The 22610-nt window shown below is 48.0% G+C and overlaps 2 protein-coding genes and 2 non-coding genes across 5 annotated transcripts in view; 3 read left to right on the top strand and 1 right to left on the bottom strand.

Annotated features, from left to right (window-relative positions):
* Positions 1-254: 254 nt before the first annotated feature.
* Positions 255-14299, bottom strand: COG4 (component of oligomeric golgi complex 4). 2 transcript variants are annotated; one of them, XM_071440525.1, is made up of 19 exons: positions 14113-14299; positions 13576-13658; positions 12801-12915; positions 11761-11935; positions 10966-11159; positions 10453-10558; positions 9231-9388; positions 8670-8728; positions 7094-7227; positions 6463-6581; positions 5961-6127; positions 5158-5323; positions 4810-4872; positions 4235-4351; positions 2547-2639; positions 2118-2201; positions 1712-1813; positions 1190-1318; positions 255-979 (listed from the first exon to the last, which is right to left on the bottom strand). In XM_071440525.1, the coding sequence occupies exons 1-19, from the start codon at positions 14254-14256 to the stop codon at positions 845-847; spliced, it is 2343 nt and encodes a 780-aa protein (XP_071296626.1). In that variant the 5' UTR covers positions 14257-14299; the 3' UTR covers positions 255-844. The 2 variants fall into 2 exon arrangements, with proteins under 2 accessions (XP_071296626.1, XP_071296627.1); XM_071440526.1 differs by lacking the exons at positions 12801-12915; positions 13576-13658; positions 14113-14299 and adding an exon at positions 12752-12770.
* Positions 14300-14486: 187 nt separating this feature from the next.
* Positions 14487-22610, top strand: part of SF3B3 (splicing factor 3b subunit 3) — a 28991-nt gene continuing 20867 nt past the window's right edge. Inside the window, exons 1-9 of the mRNA XM_071440518.1 lie at positions 14487-14631; positions 15277-15389; positions 15789-16115; positions 17204-17376; positions 17743-17884; positions 18824-18936; positions 19638-19775; positions 20937-21040; positions 22237-22402. Coding sequence (XP_071296619.1) covers positions 15320-15389; positions 15789-16115; positions 17204-17376; positions 17743-17884; positions 18824-18936; positions 19638-19775; positions 20937-21040; positions 22237-22402 — 1233 coding nt within the window. The 5' untranslated portion in view covers positions 14487-14631; positions 15277-15319. The remainder of the gene's footprint in view (positions 14632-15276; positions 15390-15788; positions 16116-17203; positions 17377-17742; positions 17885-18823; positions 18937-19637; positions 19776-20936; positions 21041-22236; positions 22403-22610) is intronic.
* Positions 16431-16512, top strand: LOC139596585 (small nucleolar RNA SNORD111). The gene has a single exon (XR_011681363.1). It is a non-coding gene; the product is annotated as a small nucleolar RNA SNORD111 (small nucleolar RNA).
* On the top strand, positions 19093-19172 carry LOC139596588 (small nucleolar RNA SNORD111). The gene has a single exon (XR_011681366.1). It is a non-coding gene; the product is annotated as a small nucleolar RNA SNORD111 (small nucleolar RNA).

Here is a 22610-nt window from a genome sequence, read left to right on the forward strand (position 1 = left end):
GCAAAGGCCCAGCATTGCATGGGAGAAGCTTTTCCAGGCAGAACCTGCATGCAAGGGCTGGTCTTCCCCTTCCCTGGCCCTGGCTGAGGGAAGATCAGGGGACAGCAGCCACAGAAGGCAGCCAGGCAAGACAAGGAAGATCCTCTGGATGCCCTGGCACAAAGTAGAAGAGAAGAACTGGAGCAGAGCTCTTGTCCCACATCTCTCCAGCTCCCTCCAGGCCCACAGCTGAACACACCACTGGAGACTGCAACTCAACCAAGCGAGGTTTATTTACAGAGTAGCTGTACAGAGCCAGCAGGGACACAGCCCCACTTCCTTCAGAGGCTTTCTAGTGATTTTCCAAGCACCTTCCCCAGGAAATAACTCCTTTTCCCTGCCACAGAATAGTTCCCATCACCACCAGGAGAGAGCCAGGGCTCAGCATTTGTGACTCCAGTAGCTGACCCTTAAACTGCAGGCACAGAGGGAACACAGCTGCAGCAGCAGACCCATATTTGAGCCCCACCAGACCCCACCTGTCCTGGCCTGTGGCCTCCTGCAGGGCAGGAGAGCACAGGGAGTCAGGAGCAGGCACTGGCCTGTGTTCTCAGAAATAGCATCATCCTGCTCTCAGCATGAGAGATTCCTCTGGTGCCTTGTTTCTGCTCCCACAGAAGGGTGGCAGGTCTTCTCGCCAAGCCCAGGAAAACCCTTTGCTCCAAGGAATGCGAGCAGAAGGGCAGACATCATCCCATCCCCACACCATCAAACAGCCAGCCCCAGGACAGGATGTGGGCAGGCTCCAGGACTGCAGCCTTCCTGCTCTTAGCTCCAGCATGGTGCTGATCCAAGCACGGAGCAGCTACAGGCGCAGCCGCTTGATATCCTCGCTGCGGAAGTCGATGCGGAGAGCCAGCACCTGCCGCACCTCGGCCGGGGTCAGGCGCCACGTGAGCGGACCCGAGTTTGGACCCCAGTAATCCAGAATCTCTGTCACCTGGGAAAACAGGGGAGCTGTAGGAGATGGCTCAGCACTGACTGTCCTCACAGGTAAGTTTGAACTCAAGCACCATCAGACACAGGGAAACTTCTCCAGGTTCTCCACACCCTGTAGGTGTGATGATATCTGGATGAACTGAGTAAAGCCACGTGCAGTGCAGTGGTGTTCCCACAGTCCCCCAGTAGAAGCAGACCAAGTGCAGCTCACCCTTTCCAGGTTGAGGATGGTGGCCATTTGGGAAAGACGGGCAAACTTGTCACGGATAGTCCACGTGGTGACTGTGGTGAGATAGGCTATGAGGGACCTCAGCTCCTTGTCAAACTGCAGACCACCGAGCTGTGGGCACAGAGGGAGATCTGCTAACTCTCCAGGGAGACCATGGGGTATTGCCAAGACACCAATTAAAATCACAGGGAGGCAGAGGGAGGTCTCTGAGCAGGCAGGTCCCAGTTAAACCATTTATTGCAGGTTTAAGGTGGGTCTAAACATAAACCACTTAAAACCCAGTCCCCTTATTGGTGCCAGCTCTTTTCAGTCCCATCACCAAACCCACTTTGTCCCTATGGGTGCTGATGTAGAGGTGTCCCTGAGCTGGTCACTGGTGGTTGGAGAGTTTCTTATAGGGTAATATTTGAGGGTAGAGGGTAATATTTGCATCTGCTCTCCCCCATCCTTTAATGAGGGTTTGCAGTCAAGACAGACTACATGGTAGAGGAGTGTTTTGCTTACCCTGCTGAAGGTAGATTTGAGCAGCACTTTCTCCAGCTCAATAGCTATAAGACTGGTCATAAGACCAGTGAGAGTATCATAAATCACTGGAGACAGTCCAGCCTGGAAGCAGAAACCTGTGTCATTCTTGTCAGGAAAAACTGAGCAGAGGTCCCTAAAGCCCAAGGCTAGGAGAGCTTACAAATAAGGACTTGCAGGCTTGGCAAGTGGGGAGCAGCACAGAAGTGATCCAGGTACACGGGGCCTGCAAGCAGGCTTTGAAAATTGCAGGAGAAGGGAGTGACTGGATCCCCAAGAGCCCTGCAAGGCACTGGAGGACACCTCTGCTTGCCAAGCAAGGGAGGAGCTGGACGATGCCACATGGAGTCAGGCCAAAGCCTGGCAGGCTGCCACCTCCTCCTCTCACCTTGAACTCTGTCATCTGCTGTTCCAGATTGACGATGAACTGCTGGACCCAGGGATCATTGGCCTCATAGTCACTGAACTCCTCCTGACAGTGAAATGCAGAAAGGCATTGTTTACAGAAATGCAGAAAGGCATGCATTTTCAGGCCACATTGTTTATGTGGTCTGAAGTAAACCACAGCCAATGGCCCAGAGGACAGGAAGGGAGGTCCCTCCTGGAGCAGCACTTCATCCTTTCTGCTCCTCTGTAGCCAAATGTCCCTTTTCAGGCTCAGCTGCAGAGCAAGATCTGGGTATTTTACTGGTGCTCTGTGCCAAGGAAAACAGCAGATAACCGAGGGGAGGGAAACAGAGGTTGCTCTGACTGTGCTGCTGAGCAGAAGACAGAGAGTGCTCAAGTACAGCCGGAAGCAGAGAATACTGAGCCTCACCTCCTCGATGTTGTGGGAGACAGAGAGGAATAAGTTGATCCATGGCTTCACCTGGGGTTTGATGGCTGTGCTGTTGAGCTCATTGAGACCTTCCTGAGTGAGACACCAAGAAGAAAGGACAGTGAGGCACAAAATCCTTACAAACAGGCTGTCTTGATGCTGCTTCCCAGCTTGGGAAACTGGCCCACAGACTTGCACAGGAAACTGGACCCAGAAGGTTCAGATCCCACACTCTTCCTGTGCCAGAAGGCTCTGAGGACACCATGACAAGAGGAGGAAGGATGTTGGCCCAGAAGCTGCTGTTGTGCTGACTTGGAGTGTGGTCTGAAGGGCTTGTGCTTGCCCACCCCATCCCACACAGCTGCAGATTTCCTGGCAGGAGTGAGGCACCTGGGCTGGGGTAGGTAAAAATGCAAACTCCATTTTTTTCACTCAGCACCAGCCAGGGCACTGTGACTGAACTCAACTGATGCCTCCCACCTCCACTGCAGCTTAGCTCAGGAGGAGAATCTAAAAGGAAGATAAAAGCTGTAACCACAGTTAGTTCCCTGAATTAATCATAACCCCAGCACATGCCATCTCCCCTGAGCAGCAGGCTGTCAGCAAAGCTGTTCTGTCCCCTGTGATGAGAGCTCTTAAAGCCTCTCCTGCCAAGCCACCCCTCTTTGGCTCAGCAAGGTGTCACGAAAGCTCACTCAGTATGAAACTGTGTTGGTTCCGATTCTGACTGGCATTTGATAGAAGATTTTAACTAAAACTGGCATTTCTGAGAAGGGCCTGCTGGCAATTGTCCTTTTCTGAGGCAAATTCAGCGTGTGTGTGACTCAGGCTGCACAGGAGCTTCCTCCTCAGCCTCTTGATTGCTTTGCAGCCACTTTTAAAACCACACTAGAGTCAGACTGGAGAGTTTTACTCCTTACTGATAAGCTCTTTGGTTTTAATACTGACCACAGTCCCCAAGAGGGTTTGCTGGCAGTGCTGAACTGAAGGCATCTGCCTGCACTGAACTGCAAAGCCAAACAAAAAATAATCTGACCCCTCTGTGAAGTACAAAGGCAAACCTAGTTAAAAATATTCTCCTTTGCTTGGTTTCTTTCCACATGAGGTACTAGGTCTTCCTGCTTCTCTCCTTGCCAGAGACCAGTGACATTTTAGGACAGCAGGCCCCAACATGCCACAGGAGACTGGATTTAGCCAGAAGAGTCCTCTGTTCCATGCTGTGGGCTATTTGCATTTGGGAAAGAAGGAGAAACCTGAGAAAAGAGCAGCTCTTCTCTACCAACAGCCTGTCTTCAGCATTACTTAGTGAGGCTGTGGACAACTTGACAATGTGCTGTGCCACAAGGGAGAATGGAGGAGATGGAAATGCTATTAATATTTCTTTTCCTGAAAATGCTGAACCAACTGCAAGCTCATGCTGAGTGAAGACAAATGAAGCAACATTTCTTCTGGCTCTGCAGCTGCTTCCAGTGCTTTTTATGCAGCTGCCAGCTGGTGTGGTTGTGTAAATGGGCTGGGGCTGTTTCCATGCTTCAAAGCTGACTGATTTGCTCCCTCCTGCACCCTACCCAGCACTCCTGGAGTCAGATGTGGCCTGGCCCTAGGCTGAAGTGATTCCTGCCAGAGTTCTCCCTGAAGACACCAGCAGCCAGTGTTGGAAGCCTGCAGTAATTTGGAGAGACACTCACCTGCAGCAGGTCACGGAATTTGTTGGAGACAGCAGCCATGTCTGAGAGGCAGCTCTCAATCTTGGCCTGTGCTTGCTCACCCCCAAATCCTTGGCTAAGTAGTTTGCTGCAGTCACTCTGCAGGGAAGAGATCCATGAGCAAGCTGCAAATTAATAACCTGGGCAGTTTTTATTCCTTTGTGTTGCTGAGCTCTGGCTGCCCACCAGTGTGTGGGATAGGACAGGAGCCCAGCTCTTGCTCCTGCAAAGGCAGAGGCCGCTGGGTCCAGCAGAGGGGAGAAAAGACAGCAAGAAAAGAAGCCAGGGGCTGTCTAGCCCAGTATCAGAGAACTGCAGACTCTCCATGATGCATGGGTTATTCCTGCACCAGGTTAGTCAGGCTGGAGGATCTGGTATTTCTGGCTGCTACTATCAGCCAGAAATTACTCTGCCAGCTTAAAATTCCTTCCCTAAGGCTGGAGGGCAAAGACCTCAGGCATATCAAAGTCCAGATGGTTTACTTGACCCCTGCCTCCACCAAGGGAGGATATTACAAATTTGATTGAGGAAAAACCAGTAAAGAATACAGACTGCACCTCCAAAGTCTTCTTTAGGGTCATGATGTTTTCACTGCAGACTTCCACATTGTTTAAGGTCACCTAAAAAAAAAAAACAAAACAAACCCAAGCTGGATTAAATGGAATTTCCCAGCACCTCACCCCCAAATCCACACATTTAATCCATGCCCTCCTACCAGTACAGACTGAAATACAAGTACTTAAGGAACAGAGTTTCTACTGTGAGATCAAAGCACTGCCGATTCACTGAGCTGCATGAAGCTAAACTCCAGCAACAGAGCACATGTGCTGAAGCCCCAGCCAGTAGAGAGTTCAAGACAGTTTAATGGTTTTCCTCATCATCCTTAGAAGAGCCACCAAACCCACCAGAAAGGACTGCTTGGCCTCGTCCGTGCTTTCAATGCCTTTGGTGTCGAACTTGCCCTGCTGCAGGCTGCTGTGCATGATGTTCACAGCACTGGTCACCCCTCTCTGGAAGTCCTGGAAGGTCGTGGCTGGGAAGCCCTGCTTCAGCTTGTTGTACAGAACCTCCCTATAGGCAAGCAGAACACACCAGGGTTTAGAGCAAGCAAAAAGAAAATTATGCTCTGTGCCTGGGGACAGCATTCTGTCTGAGATCTGGCCTGAACAAGGTAGTGGAACTTCAAAGGGGAAAAAAATGCTGGCAAATATCTCCTGACAGCATCAGAATGCTGAAAGAAAAACATAGCCAACCAGTTTCTGAGCTTTCCTGAACGTTCTGCCTGCAGCTGCCTGCTGTCTTCAGACACAGCTCCTCACTCCCACAATGGAATGAAAAATAGCAGGACAATTTCTGCATTCTCACCCAAGTTTGAGTCATCAAGTAACCCAGAGAACAACTAGGGGTGATCATGTACCCTCAAGCAGGGTAGTACCCCCATGTTACAAAGCAACTCCATCTCATAGGGGTTTTGGGCCATCAGGTTCTTTTCTCTATTTGTCCTGCAGGTGGGTCACCACTACTGTGAGAAAAGATGCCCAGATCCAGCTTCCCACATCTGCCACTGCTTCCCACAATGATCTTCCATGGAGATGACAAGCCAGAGGTTCAAAGGCAAAGAACAGAAGGAAGACCATCTGCCAGCAACCACTGTTTGCAGAATGTGAGGTGGAGGCCCATTCCAATGAACCTGGTGTGTTTTCATTACCTGAAGTCAGACTCCAGCTCGGTGGTGGAGTGGTTGATCATAGCACAGAGACAGTCTATGCTGGAGCTGGACAGAGCACGCCCAATGCACTTCTTCACTATATAAAACACATCATCCACCATGCTGGAGGTGAGCTGGCCCTTCTCATAGCTGTCCATGGCAACAGCCTGCAAAGAAAGCTCTCTCAGTGCCCTGAGCTCACTGAGCAACACTGCCCCAGCAGTGCTGAGAGACCAAACTGCCCATCTGCCCCCTGAGTGGAACTGCACCCTGTGTGGTGGCACCACTCAGACTAGGCTGCAGTAGCCCATGGACCTGGAAGATACCTGGGGTATGTCTGAAGTCAAAGTTCAGAAACAACCACTTACTTTTCAAGGCCAAGGGAAACAAAAGACTTTCCCAACAACTGCAGATTTGCCATGTATGCATGTCCCTCCCTTGGGATGCTCACCAGAGGACTGAGGAGCACACACAGAAAAGCATCTAAGAGGTTTTCCCCCACCTTGTTGACAGTCTCCCTCATGAAGTATTCCTCCATGGTGATGTAGTAGCCAATGAGCTCTTGCATGGTGCAGCTCAGCAGACAGTTGTTGAGGAGCTTGTCCAGGTATTTTTGATGCTCTGTGGAACAAAAGAGAGACCCATGAGAAAGAACCCAGGGCCAGGAGGCAGCTCCACCGAGTTCCCTTGCTGCTTGTCTCATGGGACCCAACAGACACACACCTGCCAAGCCCAGCCTAGAACAAATCACAAGCCTCAACTGTAGAGCTGAAATTGCTGAGCTGGATTTTGCAGGTGACTAAAGTGATTTCCAGAGCTCTACAGAGTACCAAAACCCTGAGCCTTTTTTTGTGGTCTCCACCTTTAGGATTTGTGCTTGCAGTGACAAAATGGCTCTTCCTCTCTTTGGGGACTTTGTTATACTCAACAATCATTCTTAATGTTGGTTTTCCTGTTAGAGGGAACAACCAGTGCTGAAAACAGGTTTGGAAAGTCTAGGCTACACAATTATCTTCCATAGAGCGCTCCCAAAGTGTGACCCTGCGTCACTCTGCTCTGCCACTAACTCAGGTATATCTCCATTTCTGGCTTTGATAAGCAGAGCCTATGAGTACTGGTACTCAAGGTGTTACCTTGCTTTACCTCCTCTGAGGCCATGGCATCTCCCACCTCAAAATCAGCGATTATTCGTCTCTTGATGAACCTCAGGTAGAGCTCACTGCGGGCATTCATCAGAGTGACTTCTGTTAAAATAGGGTCAAGCTCCCTGGAAGAAACAGCAAGAATCAAGACAGCAAGACTACAAAAGGAGAGGCACTAATTTAATTCAGTTAAGTAGTGTGTTCTCTGTTCCCTTACTATGAGATCAGTACTGCCCCTTTCCATCTGTGTTGTTGAGTGGCAAAGCTCAGCAGAATAACTGGTATGTGCAAAGCACGCACACACACACAATCAAAATATCTCCTGGGGGAGATTTTGGGGGATATCTCTACAATTGTTTTTTTCTCACAAGCTCTATTCCAAGATTCAGCAACACTCCCCCTCTTTTTCCTCATAGATCTGAGGATATCCATGTTGAAATCACAGTGGTAAGGACTGCAAGACTCAAAGCAGCCTGATGTAACTTCAAAATGATCCCTGTTTTGAGTGGGAGATTTGACTAGAGGTCTTCATTAGTCCTTCCCTACCTCAGTTTTGCTACAATTCCATGAGCCTTGTGTAGCCAGTGTTAGAAATGCCTGGTCCCTGCCATCTCCATGTGTATGTTTTTGCGCACAGACTCATGTGTTTCTCTGCAGATGATGAAGAATCTGTTTAAGCTCAACAGCTCAGGAAATGTGAGATAAAAAAAGCATGTTACAATGCAGAACACAGTGTTCAGATCAGAGATGACTGAAAAAAAGAAAGACTGACACATCAGCTTTTTCATCAGTGTGCACGGAAGAATTTTACAAATCCTGCTGGAAGCCTCATGGTGCACAAGTGGGAGAAGGAAACACCACCTTTATTTTACAGATGAAAAATAAAAAAAATCAGAAAACTGAGATGCATGCAGAGTTACTCAGAGCAAATAGTAAGTAGATATTACTGCTGAAATATTAATTATGTAGGCTCACAGATCTTCCTTGAGGAACCTGTTTTCTTTCAAGACATGTTTCTAAGTCAGGCAGTCCCAGAAGGGCTGGGTGCACTTTCAAATGGCCTTGCTTAAGAGTTATGTAAATATTTACAATGAGAAGAAAAAGAGAGAGATTGAAAGCACTGCAGTTTGTTGTCAAGAAACTGATGGTATGGAGCTGCTGCAGCAGCAGTATAGATAAAGTAAGATCAAAAGATTTATTCCTGTTTCTGTCATAAATTATCTGTCAAGACAGCTGCTCTGTTCTGTGGACTCCAAGGATTATACTCTGGCCATGGAAGGGCAGTGGGCACAGGCAGTTAAAATCTCAGTCCTTCATGTGCAGTGATATTGACAACCCTCCAGTAATGCTCAGAGCCAAGGCTTAGAATTAATGACTAAGCAAAATAAAGCCCCGCTACAGAAGCTTCCTTTTACAGAAGGGCAGTGAAGGGCACCTAACAATTGGATTTTTAAAATTAATACCCACAAAGCTTCTGGAAGAGTGGGAGAGTTATCTAAATGCTAAGTAGTGTTAATAACAACTCAAGAGTGAAAGGTTAGAGAGCATAAAGACTTTTTCTTTGTACCTTGGTTCAATCTTCTCTGCAGAAGAACTTCTCATCATGCTATTCTGGACTTGCTGGAACTGCAATCACAAAAGAAAGGAGTCTTTGCTGATGATTTGTACTCTCTGAGGGTAATAGGAATGCTTTGCAGGAAGCACTGCCAGAGAAGGGAATCACATAAGTTCACCTCCTCCTCCTCCAAGGCAGAGCTCATCCCTCCAGGAAGGGTGGTGGGATGGGACTTGACCAGAGGTATTGAGGTATGTAACCATGACACAGTAACAGCAGCCCTGCATCTAAGCAGGAACAAGACAGTGGGGAAGGTGTACTGAAAGCACCCTACAGACCTACACAGCAAAGAGTGCCCAGGGTGCATTTACCATGCTCCAAATGAATCCTTCTCTGCATCAGAAAGCACAGTTACAGTCTGAACCCCTTCAGCTATCAGGGTAAATAAGGAGTAAAGCAAGGATACTCTCAATACACAAGGTCAAACTCTGCTGCCTCTATGGTAGTGGGAGCCCCACAGCACTGGATGGAGGGCACAGCTGGCTGCATGAGGCAGCCTCACACTGCTCTCACCTGCCTGTGATAGTCCCTCTCCTTGATGAACTTGTCCACCACCTTCTCCACCTGCCGGTCGCACTCCACCTGCAGGTGCTTGATGAGGGTGTAGAGCCTCCCTGGCCCGTAGTAGGTCTCCACGATGGGCTGGTGGGTCTCCACAATGCGAGCAATCCCTGCAGGGAGGGGAGACACACTCAACCAGCAGTTCCCAGAGGACAGCAGAGCTACACAGGTCCACAGACCTGACCTAAAAAAGGATCATTCACTCCACAGATAGAGTACAAATCTCCTGGAGCAGAAGCCATCTCTCTGTCCCTAAAGAGAACTCCTGCCATGCCCTGTGTGCCAGCTGCCCTTCAGCCCAGCAAGATACAAGGTATGAAGCTTCCCCAGGATGAAGCCACACAAGCTAAATCTGGCAGGGGGCACAACTGCCACCCAAATGCAGTCCCAGCTTTTAGCACCTGCAAGGCTACAGGGAAAAATCAGCCCAGGGATGGCTCTTGGGCACACACTTGCTGCAGAGAGCAAGCATTAGCAAAGGCAAGAACTCTATGGAGGAACAGCTCATCCACAAGGAAGAATCTCTACAATATTGCCTTCTTATCAAAAACACTCTACTCCAAAATTTAGCAATGCTTCCCCTGCTTTTAACACTACTGGCAAGAAAGCTCTACTGGTGCCAGGCTGGGAGAGTAACTTGGCAGGGGTGCAGCCTGGAACTAGAGCAGATTTCATAGAGAAGGTGGGTAATCACCATGGGATCTCAAGTACTGTCTGTGGCATTCCCACAGAGCATTCATATTCCCTTCTCTGCTTTCAAGTTCCCATGGTGCTTCTTGAAGAGCCAGGCCTGGAGACACCAACAGCTGCTCATCCCTAAGGGATCTGATTTGTTTGTCTGGAGAGCTCCAAGTCTGAAGAAACCTCCAGGGAATATCCATTTGTTTTGAGGATGCAGAGAACAGGAAGAGTCTGATTCCTGGGGGAAGCCAACAAATCCTTTGCAAATGCACTTTGTGCCTTTACAAGATGTACACAGGAAAACTTGCTTATTGTGATGCCCTCTCCTGGTTAGAATAAATCCTGCTAGTTGTGTCCCTGTCCCTCGAGTGAGACACCTGTAGCTCAAATGAGAATGAGGCATTTTGTGAGCTGAAATTGAAAGCATTTAAATTGATGGACAGTCTCATCATGGACTATTTGCAATCATCAGGAAAGAGGAAAGGAAGATTACCTTCAAAGAGGAGTGTCAGGGTGTCTGCAAAGATGACAGCAGCTCGACGGTCACTCATGTCTGTCCCCATCACCAGCTGCAGGTTCTCTTCTGCTTTGTTGGCCACCTGCATGGCAACAGGACCAGTCAGCTGAACACCCAAAGGTAATCTTCAACCCACATGTCCTCTATCCTTGCCCTGGAGAGCTTTCATTGGCCTTCCCAATGCAAGAGCTATTGCTGTTACTCCTCCCTTGAACGCAGATCCTTTCCTCTCTTGTGGAAAACTTAAGGCTCAAGGAAAGGCAGAAACTTGCTCTTCTCTTTCCAGGCTCATTTGATAATTTTTAAGTAAGTGCACAGAGCAAGACACAGACACCAGAAAGCCCATCCCAGCATACAAATACAGGGAGAGATATGAACTAAGGCCAGTGCTATTTCTTAAGGTTAACAAGCCACCACCAAAATCTCCTTCAAACATCTGTTGACAGAGACTGGGTTTTGCTTTCCCCTGGGTGTCACAGAGCCTGTTACCTGCTTGCAGAGGTACTCAGAGAACTTGCTCAGCCCCTCTTCATGTAAGCCTAGCAAAGGAAAGATCTTGAAGAACCGTTCCACCTGGGGCAGGTCTCCCTGCTTCATAGCTGTGTCAAATTTCTCTGTAACAATTGTCTTCAGACGCTGCTCTGCTTCCTGCAGGAGTTTCAGGTTGGCATCAATTATACCCCCTGGTCAAAAGGACGGAAAAGAAACAGAAAAGTGACAGCACAATGTTAATACTGTATCAAGGGCTACTTTTATTCCCCAGGAGAGAGACCAGCACTGTGCAGCCCCAAGCTGAGAAGGCAGAAGACACACTGGAATTCCTCTACAGGCAAGGACAGGTTGGTGCGTGATGTAATGTTGTGATTTTGCATGAAGGATGACAACACATCCACTGGGATTTTCCTCTTAGGAATCTAGCAATTTACTCCCTCATTCCCAGTTGCTCTGCTTGGTAGCACACCATGACACAAGAAAAATTCTTGACAGAGCCTTCTTCCTCACTTCTTCTGGCCTGAACATTTTGTCCTTTGCTTAGTTAGCACCTGAAATACTATTGCAACTGTGTGCCAGCCAGGAGCTTCCTTTTCAATTAATGATATTTCTGGTGTAATAACAGTTCAAAAACCTTCACCACTAAGTCAATCTATAAAAAACTAAGATCTCTGGCCAGCATTAGATTTTCTGCTTTGTCTGTTGGGATGAGACAACCCATGGGAAATGAGCAGCCTCTAGATATCCATTGGAAAGGTGACTCATCAGCATCTCCTCATAAACAGTGCTTACCCTCCTTGCCCTGACGACTGAGCTCAATCACTGACTTGTCCAGAGACAGATAGCGATGGATGTGAGCTGCTGCTTGTTCATAGTCTTCATTCCTCAGGGCTGTCTGAACTCCATCCATGCAGAACTTCAGGTCAAGGATGTCATCAGCTCTCTGAATGGCCTGATAGAGCCGGTTCTGAAAGAAAGGCAACCAGTGATGCTTCCAGCTGTGGGATGGACAGGGAGAGGGAGCTCTCAGAAGGCAGCGTGAGGGAAAAACAGACAGCAATACTTCTCTATACAGCAGAACTACTACATGAGCAAAAATCCCACACTACTTAAGAAGTGCTAAGACCAGTGGCTCCACAGGATGGACAGCATATGTCAAGACTGAGGCTGAGCTTGGAGGCCACAGTTCTCTGTAACAAACAGCAGAGACCAGAGAGGACACCACACATTATCTGTTCGATCTGAGCATTTGTGCCAAGTGCTGGCATTGACACCCCTCAGCCTGTCCCCAGACAAGGAACAGAACAGCCCAGATTCCTGACCTGGCTTGGGTGACAATCTCCACTGTCCTCAGCACTGTGCAGCTGCCAAGATTGCTAGTCACCCTATTCAGGGTATTCTACCACGAGCTGCATGGACAGAAGGGGATGCTGGAGAACCAGCCAATATATGGAGGAGCATCCCTGGAAGTGTTCAAGGCCAGGCTGGATGGGGCTCTGAGCAGCCTGGTCTAGTGAAAGGTGTCCATGTCAGCTGCAGGAGAGTTGGGAACAAGAGGAGCTTTAAGGTCCCTTCCAGCCAAAACCATTCTATCATTCTACCAGTCTTATACCATGCAATACCCAGGAGCCCAGAAAGACACAAAAAAGAATGAAAACCACAGCAGCTTCCAGCCCACCAAAGGCAGGACACATCTGGAGTGCTGTGAGCACAGAACACAGCAGCCCTGCATCTAAGCAGGAACAAGACACTGGGGAAGGTGTACTGAAAGCACCCTACAGACCTGCACAGCCAAGAGTGCTGACAAGTTCCAGCCCCCTCAGCCCAGCTACCTTGGCGAGGTCGAGCTGCCGGACCTTGCTGCTGACGTTCTCAGCCAGGTTGCAGGTGAAGGTGACCATCCCTGCCAGCTGCTGGGCATCCCCCTCGATCAGCTGCAGGCTGGGGCTGAAACACACAGGGCTGAGCGTGAGAGGCACACGGGAACCACCTGGGTGCTGTGCAAGGAGCATGGCTGTCTCTCCAGGTACAGCTGGTCCTGTCACAATACTGCCACTCATTCTATTCCCTTCCTCTGGGAGCAAAGCAGGAGGAAGGAGCAGGCTGGCTGCTTTGGGAGAAGCTGCACAGACCAACTGTGCCTTGCTACCACAGGGCATGAATGAGCCACTGGGCCCTTGGGACATTCTCCACTTCTGAAGTGGAGGTGAAGGCTGTAAACCTTTCCTTGGAGCTAGACACAAGGCTATTCAGGGTGATTTGCCAGCCTGCCTGCACAAGTTCACCCTGAAAGGCAGTAATATTTGTTCACACCTGTAGACAGCCTGGCACAAGACACCTGATCCAACAATTGATGCTGAAACCTGGCAACCTCTGAGATGACACTTTCAAAAAGCTCCTGAGCCTACACCAAAATGGGTCAGTCTGGGTGAGGGCAGAGCTGTCAGTGCTGCTGGGAAGAACTGGGGATGAGGCTCTAACTTGTGCTCACTACCACAAAGTGATTTAAAGCCTGATATTTTCTGAGAATGGATGTGCTTCTGCTACAACACTGACGGGAGTATCGGGGCCATGCAGCAAAGAGAAGGATGGGGTTGGAACACTAACCCCATGCGATGAAGGGCAACCATCTTATTCTCTATAGTGCTTTGCTGCTCCAGGAGGGCATCCAGCTCTTCCTGCACGACTTTCTGGAAAAAAAAAAGAAAAAAAAAGAAGGAGGTGTTGTGTGACTTCAGCTCTCCTCCAGACCAGCAATTTATCACAGACGCTACATCAAAGCCAAGGACACTAGGCATTCGTGCTTCCAAGAGCACATATGACAAGTAAATATTTTCTAAGCTCTCTTTAATTCTCTAAATCTTTATGATTTTTCTATTTGATAGCATCAGTTTTGGAATCCTTATCACACCGCTTTTAAGTCAGATATCCTACAAACTCCTCCCCTGGCTGGGTTTCCAGTGCAGGAGATCCCAGAATCTTCAGGCTGCTCGCGATTCAGGGATCCGCGGAGGCGACACCGACTCAGGCGCGGGCAAGTCCGTATCAAACACCTCTAGAGAGTACGCGACCACGACGGGCACAGCGACAGCGAGGTATCCGCTTTTCGGGGCCCCGCTGCCTCCCATGCCCGGCCCCACACACCTCCTCCTCACACAGCCGGCTGTAGGCGGCCTCCAGATCCGCCAGATCAGTCAGCGACTGGATCCGCTCCATGGACAGGGCGGAGGCGGCGGGGCCGCCGCTCTCCCCCGGCGCCTTCGGCCCTGGCGCCGTGGCCGCCGCCATCTTAGCACACAGCTGACGCGGTCGATACCGCGGTGAGGCCCGGCGGGACCGTCAAAGGCGGTGCCTGAGCCTTGGCGCCGCTCGGCTCCGCCCGGCGGTGAGGGAAGCTGACGCTCCTGCAGATCTCCATGCTAAGAGGCCGCTGAGGGTTTTCTTGGGGGGGTTCTTGGTGCAGGCGGCAGCTGCTATAGCGCCGCGATCATTCAGGCACCGCATTGGGCAGCCTACTCGCTACACGGCGCGCGCGCGCGCCGGACACGTGGAAAGCCCCATGGAGAAGGCGCGGGAGGGCAGCGCGCAGGCGCGGCGCTGATGGCGGAGGAGGCCGGCGGCGCCCCCGCCTAGGCCGGAGCAGCATCCGCCGCCATCCGCACGGTGAGCGCAGCTCTGCCCGCCCGGCGGCGGCTCCGCGTCAGGGACGGGCCCCTGGTTTGTGGAGGGGGAGCGTCCCGGACCCTTTGGGGCCTGGGCCGGGTGAAGGCGGCCGGGCAGTGAGCTGTGGCCGGTTCCCGGGGCGAGCGTTCCGCAGAGCGCGGGGAGGTGCCGGCTCCGTGCCCTGCCGGGGCCTCGGCAAGGCTCAGGGCTGGTTTCCCCGGGCCGGTGCGGCCGGTTGGTGCTGGGGTTCCCTCCCGCCTCAGCCTCGGGGAGAGGAGTCGGCCCTGGGCAGCTGCGGGTGGCTGCACTCGTGTTCAATGAAACGGCGGCGTCAGAGATGTGTAACGGCGCGGGGATCCCGGAAGGCTTCCCTAATTGTGTTTGGTTCCTGTAAAGCGAAAGCCGTGACTAATTAGCAGTAATTGCTGGCAATCCTGCTCAGCCGCCCGGCAGTAAGGAGTTCAGCTGGCGCTCGGCACCCGGGACACCTTGGGAGAGCCTTTTGCGCTAATAAATAGCAAATAGCGCGGTGGCAGTCGGGCTCTGCTGGAGTGATCCGTGCACATACGGGAGGCCAGCGGTTCTCCCTGATGGATGAAAGGCTTTGCTTTTGAGAAGTTTATTAGTTTTTGTTGCTTGTTGCAGGATTACCAGAGCTACGATAAGCTGAAGCAAATCCGTTGCCAACATGTTTCTGTACAACCTGACGTTGCAGCGTGCCACAGGCATTAGCTTTGCTATCCATGGCAATTTCTCAGGTAATTTTCTCCTTCCTCTGCATGACTTGGCTTGAGGCTTTTTTGGGTACCAGTTTGCTTTGGTACCTCTGGGGGTTTTTTGCTGGTACATTATAATTTGTTCTTGAGTGTTACTTGAGCTGTGGTAGCTTGTGGATAGATTGAGGGAAATTTGGCTTGATTATTTATCAATCTAATTTATCTATAGATTTAATTTAATATCCTGACCAATTTTCTGATGTGTTAAAAGATGTTCAGACAACGGTGGTACATAATGTGGTGAATAAGTTTCTTTGAGTTTCACCGTGGTACTCCTAAAATTGGCATTTGGAAGTTCACCCTTCTTTCCTCGTAGCACTTGTTGAAGTTGCGTGTTGTGCGTTCTGTTGCTGACTTGTGCTCGTGTTTTGGGTTCTTCAGGAACCAAACAACAAGAAATTGTTGTTTCCCGGGGCAAGATCCTGGAGTTACTGCGCCCTGATCCCAACACAGGGAAGGTTCACACGCTGCTGACCGTGGAGGTGTTTGGGGTCATCCGCTCCCTCATGGCCTTCAGGCTGACAGGGGGCACCAAGGACTACATCGTGGTGGGCAGCGACTCGGGGCGCATCGTCATCCTGGAGTACCAGCCCTCCAAGAACGTCTTCGAGAAGATCCACCAGGAAACCTTTGGCAAGAGTGGCTGTCGCAGGATCGTTCCAGGCCAGTACCTGGCTGTGGACCCAAAGGGCCGCGCTGTCATGATCAGTAAGTCTCTCTGTCAGCTTGTGTTCTTAATGTTTTTATCTTCTGTCTTGTGGATGTTTATTTTGGAGCGAGTTTCTGCCAGATGTAATTGGAATTATAATTGTTTTAGGCTGTGAGCTGTGTCAAGGAGAATGCAGGCATTCAGAATTGTTCCTTGATGTTGGTGGAATTGCACAAATAAATTGTAATGCTGAACTACAACAAGTTGGAAAGAGATCAGTTTGCTTAGCAATGCGCAGAGCCCTGAGGTGTGGTGTGTGGGAGAGAGGATGGGATTGCAGGTGTCAGTGCTACAGTGTAGCCAGTCAGTTCCCATGGCCTGAAATGATGTTCTGAGTTCATGTCTCTTCTCTGAGATGTCTCATGGAGACAGCCAGATGCATTTCTGATCAGGCTTTATAGGTAGGACACTTGAGAGAATTTTTTTGCTAAGATTTAGCACAAGGTGTGTGGAGCTTTCTCATTTTGCTGAAGGCAGCCCTTGCAGTGCTGATGGTAATTTACCAAGTATGTCTTTAAACTGGGAATAGCAATAATATCATTTATTTTCTGACGTGTCTGGTTTTCCTGGGTGAAAAAGTAGCACAGTTACAGTTGTGCCGTTCATGTTGATATTTGAGTGGTGTTTTTGGGTTGTGGATGCTGTGTGTCAGGCAAGGATACATTTTCTTAGTTAAAATATTTCTGTGGAAAAGTTGTCATACCAGCTGGCTTTAAAGAGCAGAACATCTGGATGCTTCTTTCCATTTGTCTTTGTTTCCTTGCAGTCTGTCATCTCTTGTGTGGTAAAAAGTGAGTAGATCTGTCTCAAGCCATTGTAGATGGAGTATAGGGCCAGGTGAATGTAGCTCAGAGGATCAGGCTTTAGCTTTAAAGGGCTGAAGTTGTCATTTTGTGCTTACAATCTGAAAGATTTACAATGAGACATTTGAGGTTAATTGGTGGCACAGAGATAAACACCAGTGGTGAGCTTCAGCTGAAGTAATGCTGATGTTCTCTTCTCACGTTACAGCTCATTTTGGGCTGCAGGTATGGTGAGATTTGATTATCAAGTAATGGGCTTCACATGCTGTTGTCCTTTCCTGCAGGTGCCATTGAGAAGCAGAAGCTGGTGTATATCCTGAACAGAGATGCTGCTGCTCGACTCACCATCTCCTCCCCACTGGAAGCCCACAAGGCTAATACCTTGGTCTACCATGTGGTGGGAGTCGACGTGGGGTTTGAAAACCCAATGTTTGCTTGTCTGGAAATGGATTATGAGGTGAGAAGAACTTCATCTCCCTTTGCTGTATTTTGACCTTTGTTGTCCTATTCTGTTCTTCATCTGTCACTGGGGAGCATTGGCTGCTTTTGCTGTCTGGGACAGTTGTCATTTTTTACAGGCTTACTGGCTTTTTGTCTTGCCCTCAGCCAGAATGGGCAAGTCTCTTCTGTCTTGGTGATTGGTTCTTTTTGCTTTTCAACTGAAAATATGCCTGTTTTCTTGGTCTGAACTTCTCTTGTGCAGCTTCTAGCAAGTCTTTTTGCCCCCATTCTGTTGCTACTCAAAACTGTTTCCCAACGCATCAGCTTTGCTCCTCCTTTTAATCCTTTTTTTTCAAAGACACCTTGATGTGTTCTGTTTTAGGAAGCAGACAACGATCCAACAGGTGAAGCTGCAGCCAACACACAGCAGACATTGACATTTTATGAACTGGACTTGGGTTTGAACCATGTTGTCAGGAAATACAGTGAGCCCCTGGAAGAGCATGGCAACTTCCTCATAACAGGTACCACCCACAGAGTTATTTTTTGTATGGATCTGCTTGGTTCCCATTCCCCAGGAAAACGCTGTCAATTCTCTTTACATCTTAGGAGTTCTTTCAGTTGTAGTCTGAGCCATTAGTACAAATTAATTAACCTTGCAGTCAGGTAATGAGGGGTGGTTCACATGGAAATGCACAAGTATTCATAGAAGCAGCTGCTGTTTCAGAGTGCTCCTGTAATTAGCTGATAGCAGTGCAAAAGGACTTGGTTAATGTGTAGATGCTGTTTTACTCTCTTTAATGGGATTCCCTCTGCTGAAGGCAGTAGCTCAATCCGTGGACTAAAAGCCCACTTGGAGGGGTTGGATGCAAAACCAATACAGCACCTTCAACCAGGGAAACTGCTGCAGGTTCCTCTCCAAGCACAAAAGGTGCTGAGCTGAGAGAGCATCTTTGTGTGCTTGCCCTGTTGCATCTGCTGTAGGCAGCTGTGAGACAGACACCAAGTATTGTGCTGAATCTGTTTGGCAATGTGATTTGTTACACTGAGATCACAAAGTACGGTTTTAGAAATGGTTCTGTTCACTAAAGATGTTCATCCATCTGACGATTTTTCTAGAAGCAAACATGCCAGAAACCCAAGGGTTGTGTTTAACTGGCAAGTTGCTAGTGTGGTATTTTGGGCGTGTCACGGCTTTCTAGACAATAATAAACCAGGAAGGATAAAACCTAAGCAATTTGTCAGAAACTGCATCCTTCCAGATCCCCTGATTCCATCTGCCCTGTTCTCATGGTGGCACATGCATCTGTACTCAGTCTTTTGTCTTTTCAATAAGAGCAGATTCATATATGCAGGGTAATGGAGAGTGTTGGAAATGATGTTGCTTTAAAGAAAACCAAATGTTCTGCAGGCAACCAGTCAGATCTATGGTAAAGGCTTTTCTCCTAATAATTTTCTTTCAGTTCCTGGTGGTTCTGATGGCCCCAGCGGGGTGCTGATCTGTTCTGAGAACTATATTACTTACAAAAACTTTGGTGACCAGCCTGATATCAGATGCCCAATTCCCAGGAGACGGGTGAGAATTTTTTAAGATTATGAATGCTTGGAATTTGCCTTTCAAGGTTAAGGGCACCAGAAAGGTTTTAAAGTAAAAAAAAAAGGAGTTAAAAACATGTTGGCTTATCTGCCTCACTGGCCGTGTGTTATCTGAGAGGGAGGATGGAGGTGGGCATAGCCTGAAGTGATGAGTGTGCTTCATGTCTCTTCTCTGAGATTTATACTGGAGATACTCCAAAGACTCTGATCAGGCAGCACTGTCAGTGCAAGATAGAATCACTTGAGATGCTGAACAGTGGCAGTTGTAGCTGCAGGTGAATTCAACAGCTGCTCTGTTGCACCTAAGGCTGCTTCCTCTCCCTTTGGTATTAGGAATGCAGTACTTTGAACACCTGCCAAGGTGCTCAAAACCAGCTATGTGTGGGTTACAGCCCTTGCCTGTGTTTTTGGCTTTGATATGTGAGAGTTGCCTGGAGAGGAAAGTAAAACAGATGAGGGATGATGCTTAATCACAATGTCTCACAGCTGTATTTCCTTCTGGGGCAGAGATGTACCAAGAGTGACTACAGGTGTAACAAAGGGATGTGCTTTGTGTTAAAAACCTTCTTACATACTGTGAGCTCTTAAGGCACCTGTGAAATGGAAATACTTCAGTCAGTGAAATCACCTCTGTGCTTGTCAGGTAATTCCACCAATGACCTCCACTGTCTTTCCTGACAGAATGACTTGGATGATCCAGAGAGGGGTATGATCTTTGTCTGCTCTGCTACACATAAGACCAAGTCCATGTTCTTCTTCCTGGCCCAGACAGAGCAGGGAGACATCTTCAAAATTACTTTGGAGACTGATGAAGACATGGTAAGCATCACATGAATGCAGAAGCATTAATTGAGAGGAGTTCTTAGTCAGTTACATTCTCTAAGGTGATACATTTTTACTGTTGTGAGTTTAACTGTGTAAGGGAACGTGCTTTATGTGATTTGTAAAAGAGTTAACAATGGTCACCACTGTGGGTATTATTCATAAAGAGACGTGGTGCAAGGTTTGCAAAATCCTCTGAGGATTAAACTGCAGTCATTTGACCATACTTAAAATGTTCTAGAGGTGGTCTTTTTTTTTAAAGAATATAAACTGGTTCATGAACCTCCTGGAGAGTATTTCAGTAACTTATTCTGTGGAACTTAGCTTCCCTGGATTTCAGCAAGTACCCTCTAGTCCCTTAATTGGGTGTTTACATGCTGCAATCAATATTTTTGCAAGATGAGGTAGTTAGCTTGGCACAGCTGGATGGGAGTTGAAATGACAGGCTTGCAGTGGCTTGCTGCTGCTTGTTTTAGTATTCTCTGAAAAGTTCTCTGCTGTAGTGTGATTAGTTGGGTTTTTTGAGTAAATGTTGAATGTTAGTTTCTCCATCTAACCATGTCATATTTGGTACAGGGGATGATTGTGTAGCAGGCACCAAGCCTGCCAGAGTTCAAGGAGTGTTTGAACAATGATCTCAGACACATGGTGTGATTTCTTGGGGTTGCTCTCTGCAGAGCCAGGAGCTGGCCTTGATAATCCTTGTTGGTCTCTTCCAGCTCAGAATACTCTGTGATTCTGTGATGTTCAAGTGCCTGAAGATTGTTCTTGGATGTTTTACCAACAGCTGTTGTGACCATATCAAATTTAGAAATTTGCTCAGGACAGTTGTTTTTCTAATGATGGAGAATTGGTGGTGTTCAGTGAGGCAAATTTCTTTTCTCTTAGGCACCTTGTTATTTTTACAGCTTTTGTTTTCCAAATTGACTCAGTGTTACAAAAGGCAGAAAGTCTTGGAATAAAACAGGCAGCCTGGCTTGTGTGTTCAAATCGTCTGTTGGATTTTGTGATTTATAACCTGGTGCCCCAAACTACTCATGTGTTAAGCCTGGCCTTGTTCATTTCTTTGGAGAAGATAGCTAGGCAGATGTTTGTTCTTAAATCACACATGGAGCTCCAGTACTTTAGCATCATATTCACATCTTCATCTGCTGTCAGGTAACAGAGATTCGACTGAAGTACTTTGACACTGTTCCTGTTGCTGCTGCCATGTGTGTGCTGAAAACAGGATTTCTCTTTGTGGCATCTGAATTTGGAAACCAGTGAGTAAACAATTTTATGTCAGTGTTTTTCCCCTGAAGCAGAGTGGCTCTGTTCAGGCCTGCAGACTGACCCTTGAACTTACTGTGCATAGAAAGACAACACCTCTGATTTAATGGGTAACTTGGTGCTTTGTTCAGAGGACTTGAGAAGAACAGTTGGATTAGACTATGAATGGGGGAATTTTCTTGTTTGAACTAAGATTAGATGATGAAGTGCAGAAAACAAAAGATTACTTGCTGTTGCAGCAGATTTTGGAAAAATTGAGCACTTGCTGTTTATGTAGGGTTCATCACATACCAGATGAATTATCTTTTCAATTAGTTTGATAGTTTTGAATTTTTATGTGTATGGCCCACTCAGAAGTAAATAGGATTTCTTATTAGTAGTTGTGTTCCTTTTCTTACTAGATGTATACTTGAGGGCTTTCTCTTAATTCATGTTTGGACTTCTAAATACTCTAAACGATCATGCACACCTTTGAAGATGAGCTAAACTGTGTCTGAGGGAAGGATTCACAGGAATGGAGATTTTCCTGACTGTATCTGCAGTCAGCCACCTGAGGGAGCCCCAGCCAGTTTGCTGGACTGAATCTGAATTGAGGAAGCCATATTCGAGCTTTATTGAAACCAGGAAGTAACTCAGTCTATCTTTCTGTGGGATTTTTTGTTGGTTTTTTTTTCCTTCTCTGAAGTTTTATTCGTTGTGTTATTTGGCCTCATAAATTGGAATAGGGAATGTGGTTAAAACAGTATGATTTAAAAGGTGAGAGTATTCCAATAAAATAGACAAATGTGGAGATGAAGTCGTAGCCATTGGCCTTGCTTTTGGCTCAGCTGTCAGTTGCTGCTTTGGCTTAAACACAAGAATATCTAAAAGGCTCAAGGGTAAACAAAATACTGAAACTCTGGGATACCTTGCCAGTGACAGCTGCAAATGTGAAGGCCTGAAGCTGGGAGGTTGTGGGGGGGGGCTTCTTGTTTGTGGGTTTTGGAGTTTTTTTCTTTGCAAGCCTCTGATTTTTTTTTTTAATATTTTGTAACCCAGAAGACATCCTTAAAGCCAAATATTAATAACTAAATAATGTAGGGTTGGATTTCTTTCTTCCCCACTACCTGAATATCTGGTCAAGCTTTACTTAAAGAAGGCTACATGAGCCTTGCTCTGAAGATGCTGACACACTTTTTTCTGTCTCAAGTTACCTGTACCAGATAGCTCACCTGGGGGATGATGATGAGGAGCCAGAGTTTTCCTCTGCCATGCCTCTTGAGGAAGGAGACACATTCTTTTTCCAGCCTCGACCTCTGAAGAACCTGGTGCTGGTGGATGAGTTGGACAGTTTGTCTCCTATTCTGTGTTGTCAGGTATGTTGTCATCAGCAAGTTCCTGTCTACCACATGTGTGAGTGGAGTCACCAGCTAAGCTATTCCAGGTTTCCAGAAATACTGCTCCAGGTAAAGACTCATAGAGAGGCAAATCTGCAGGGTTCTCAGACAGCTGCCTGAGATTGGTACCTGGCCTGGTAGATTTGAATCCTGTGACAATAAACATATATCTGAACACCAGGTGTCA

This window comes from Agelaius tricolor, unplaced genomic scaffold (genome assembly GCF_023055355.1).
Source record: "Agelaius tricolor isolate 1412-34295 unplaced genomic scaffold, bAgeTri1.0.p SCAF_15, whole genome shotgun sequence".
In the NCBI taxonomy this organism is placed as follows: domain Eukaryota; kingdom Metazoa; phylum Chordata; class Aves; order Passeriformes; family Icteridae; genus Agelaius; species Agelaius tricolor.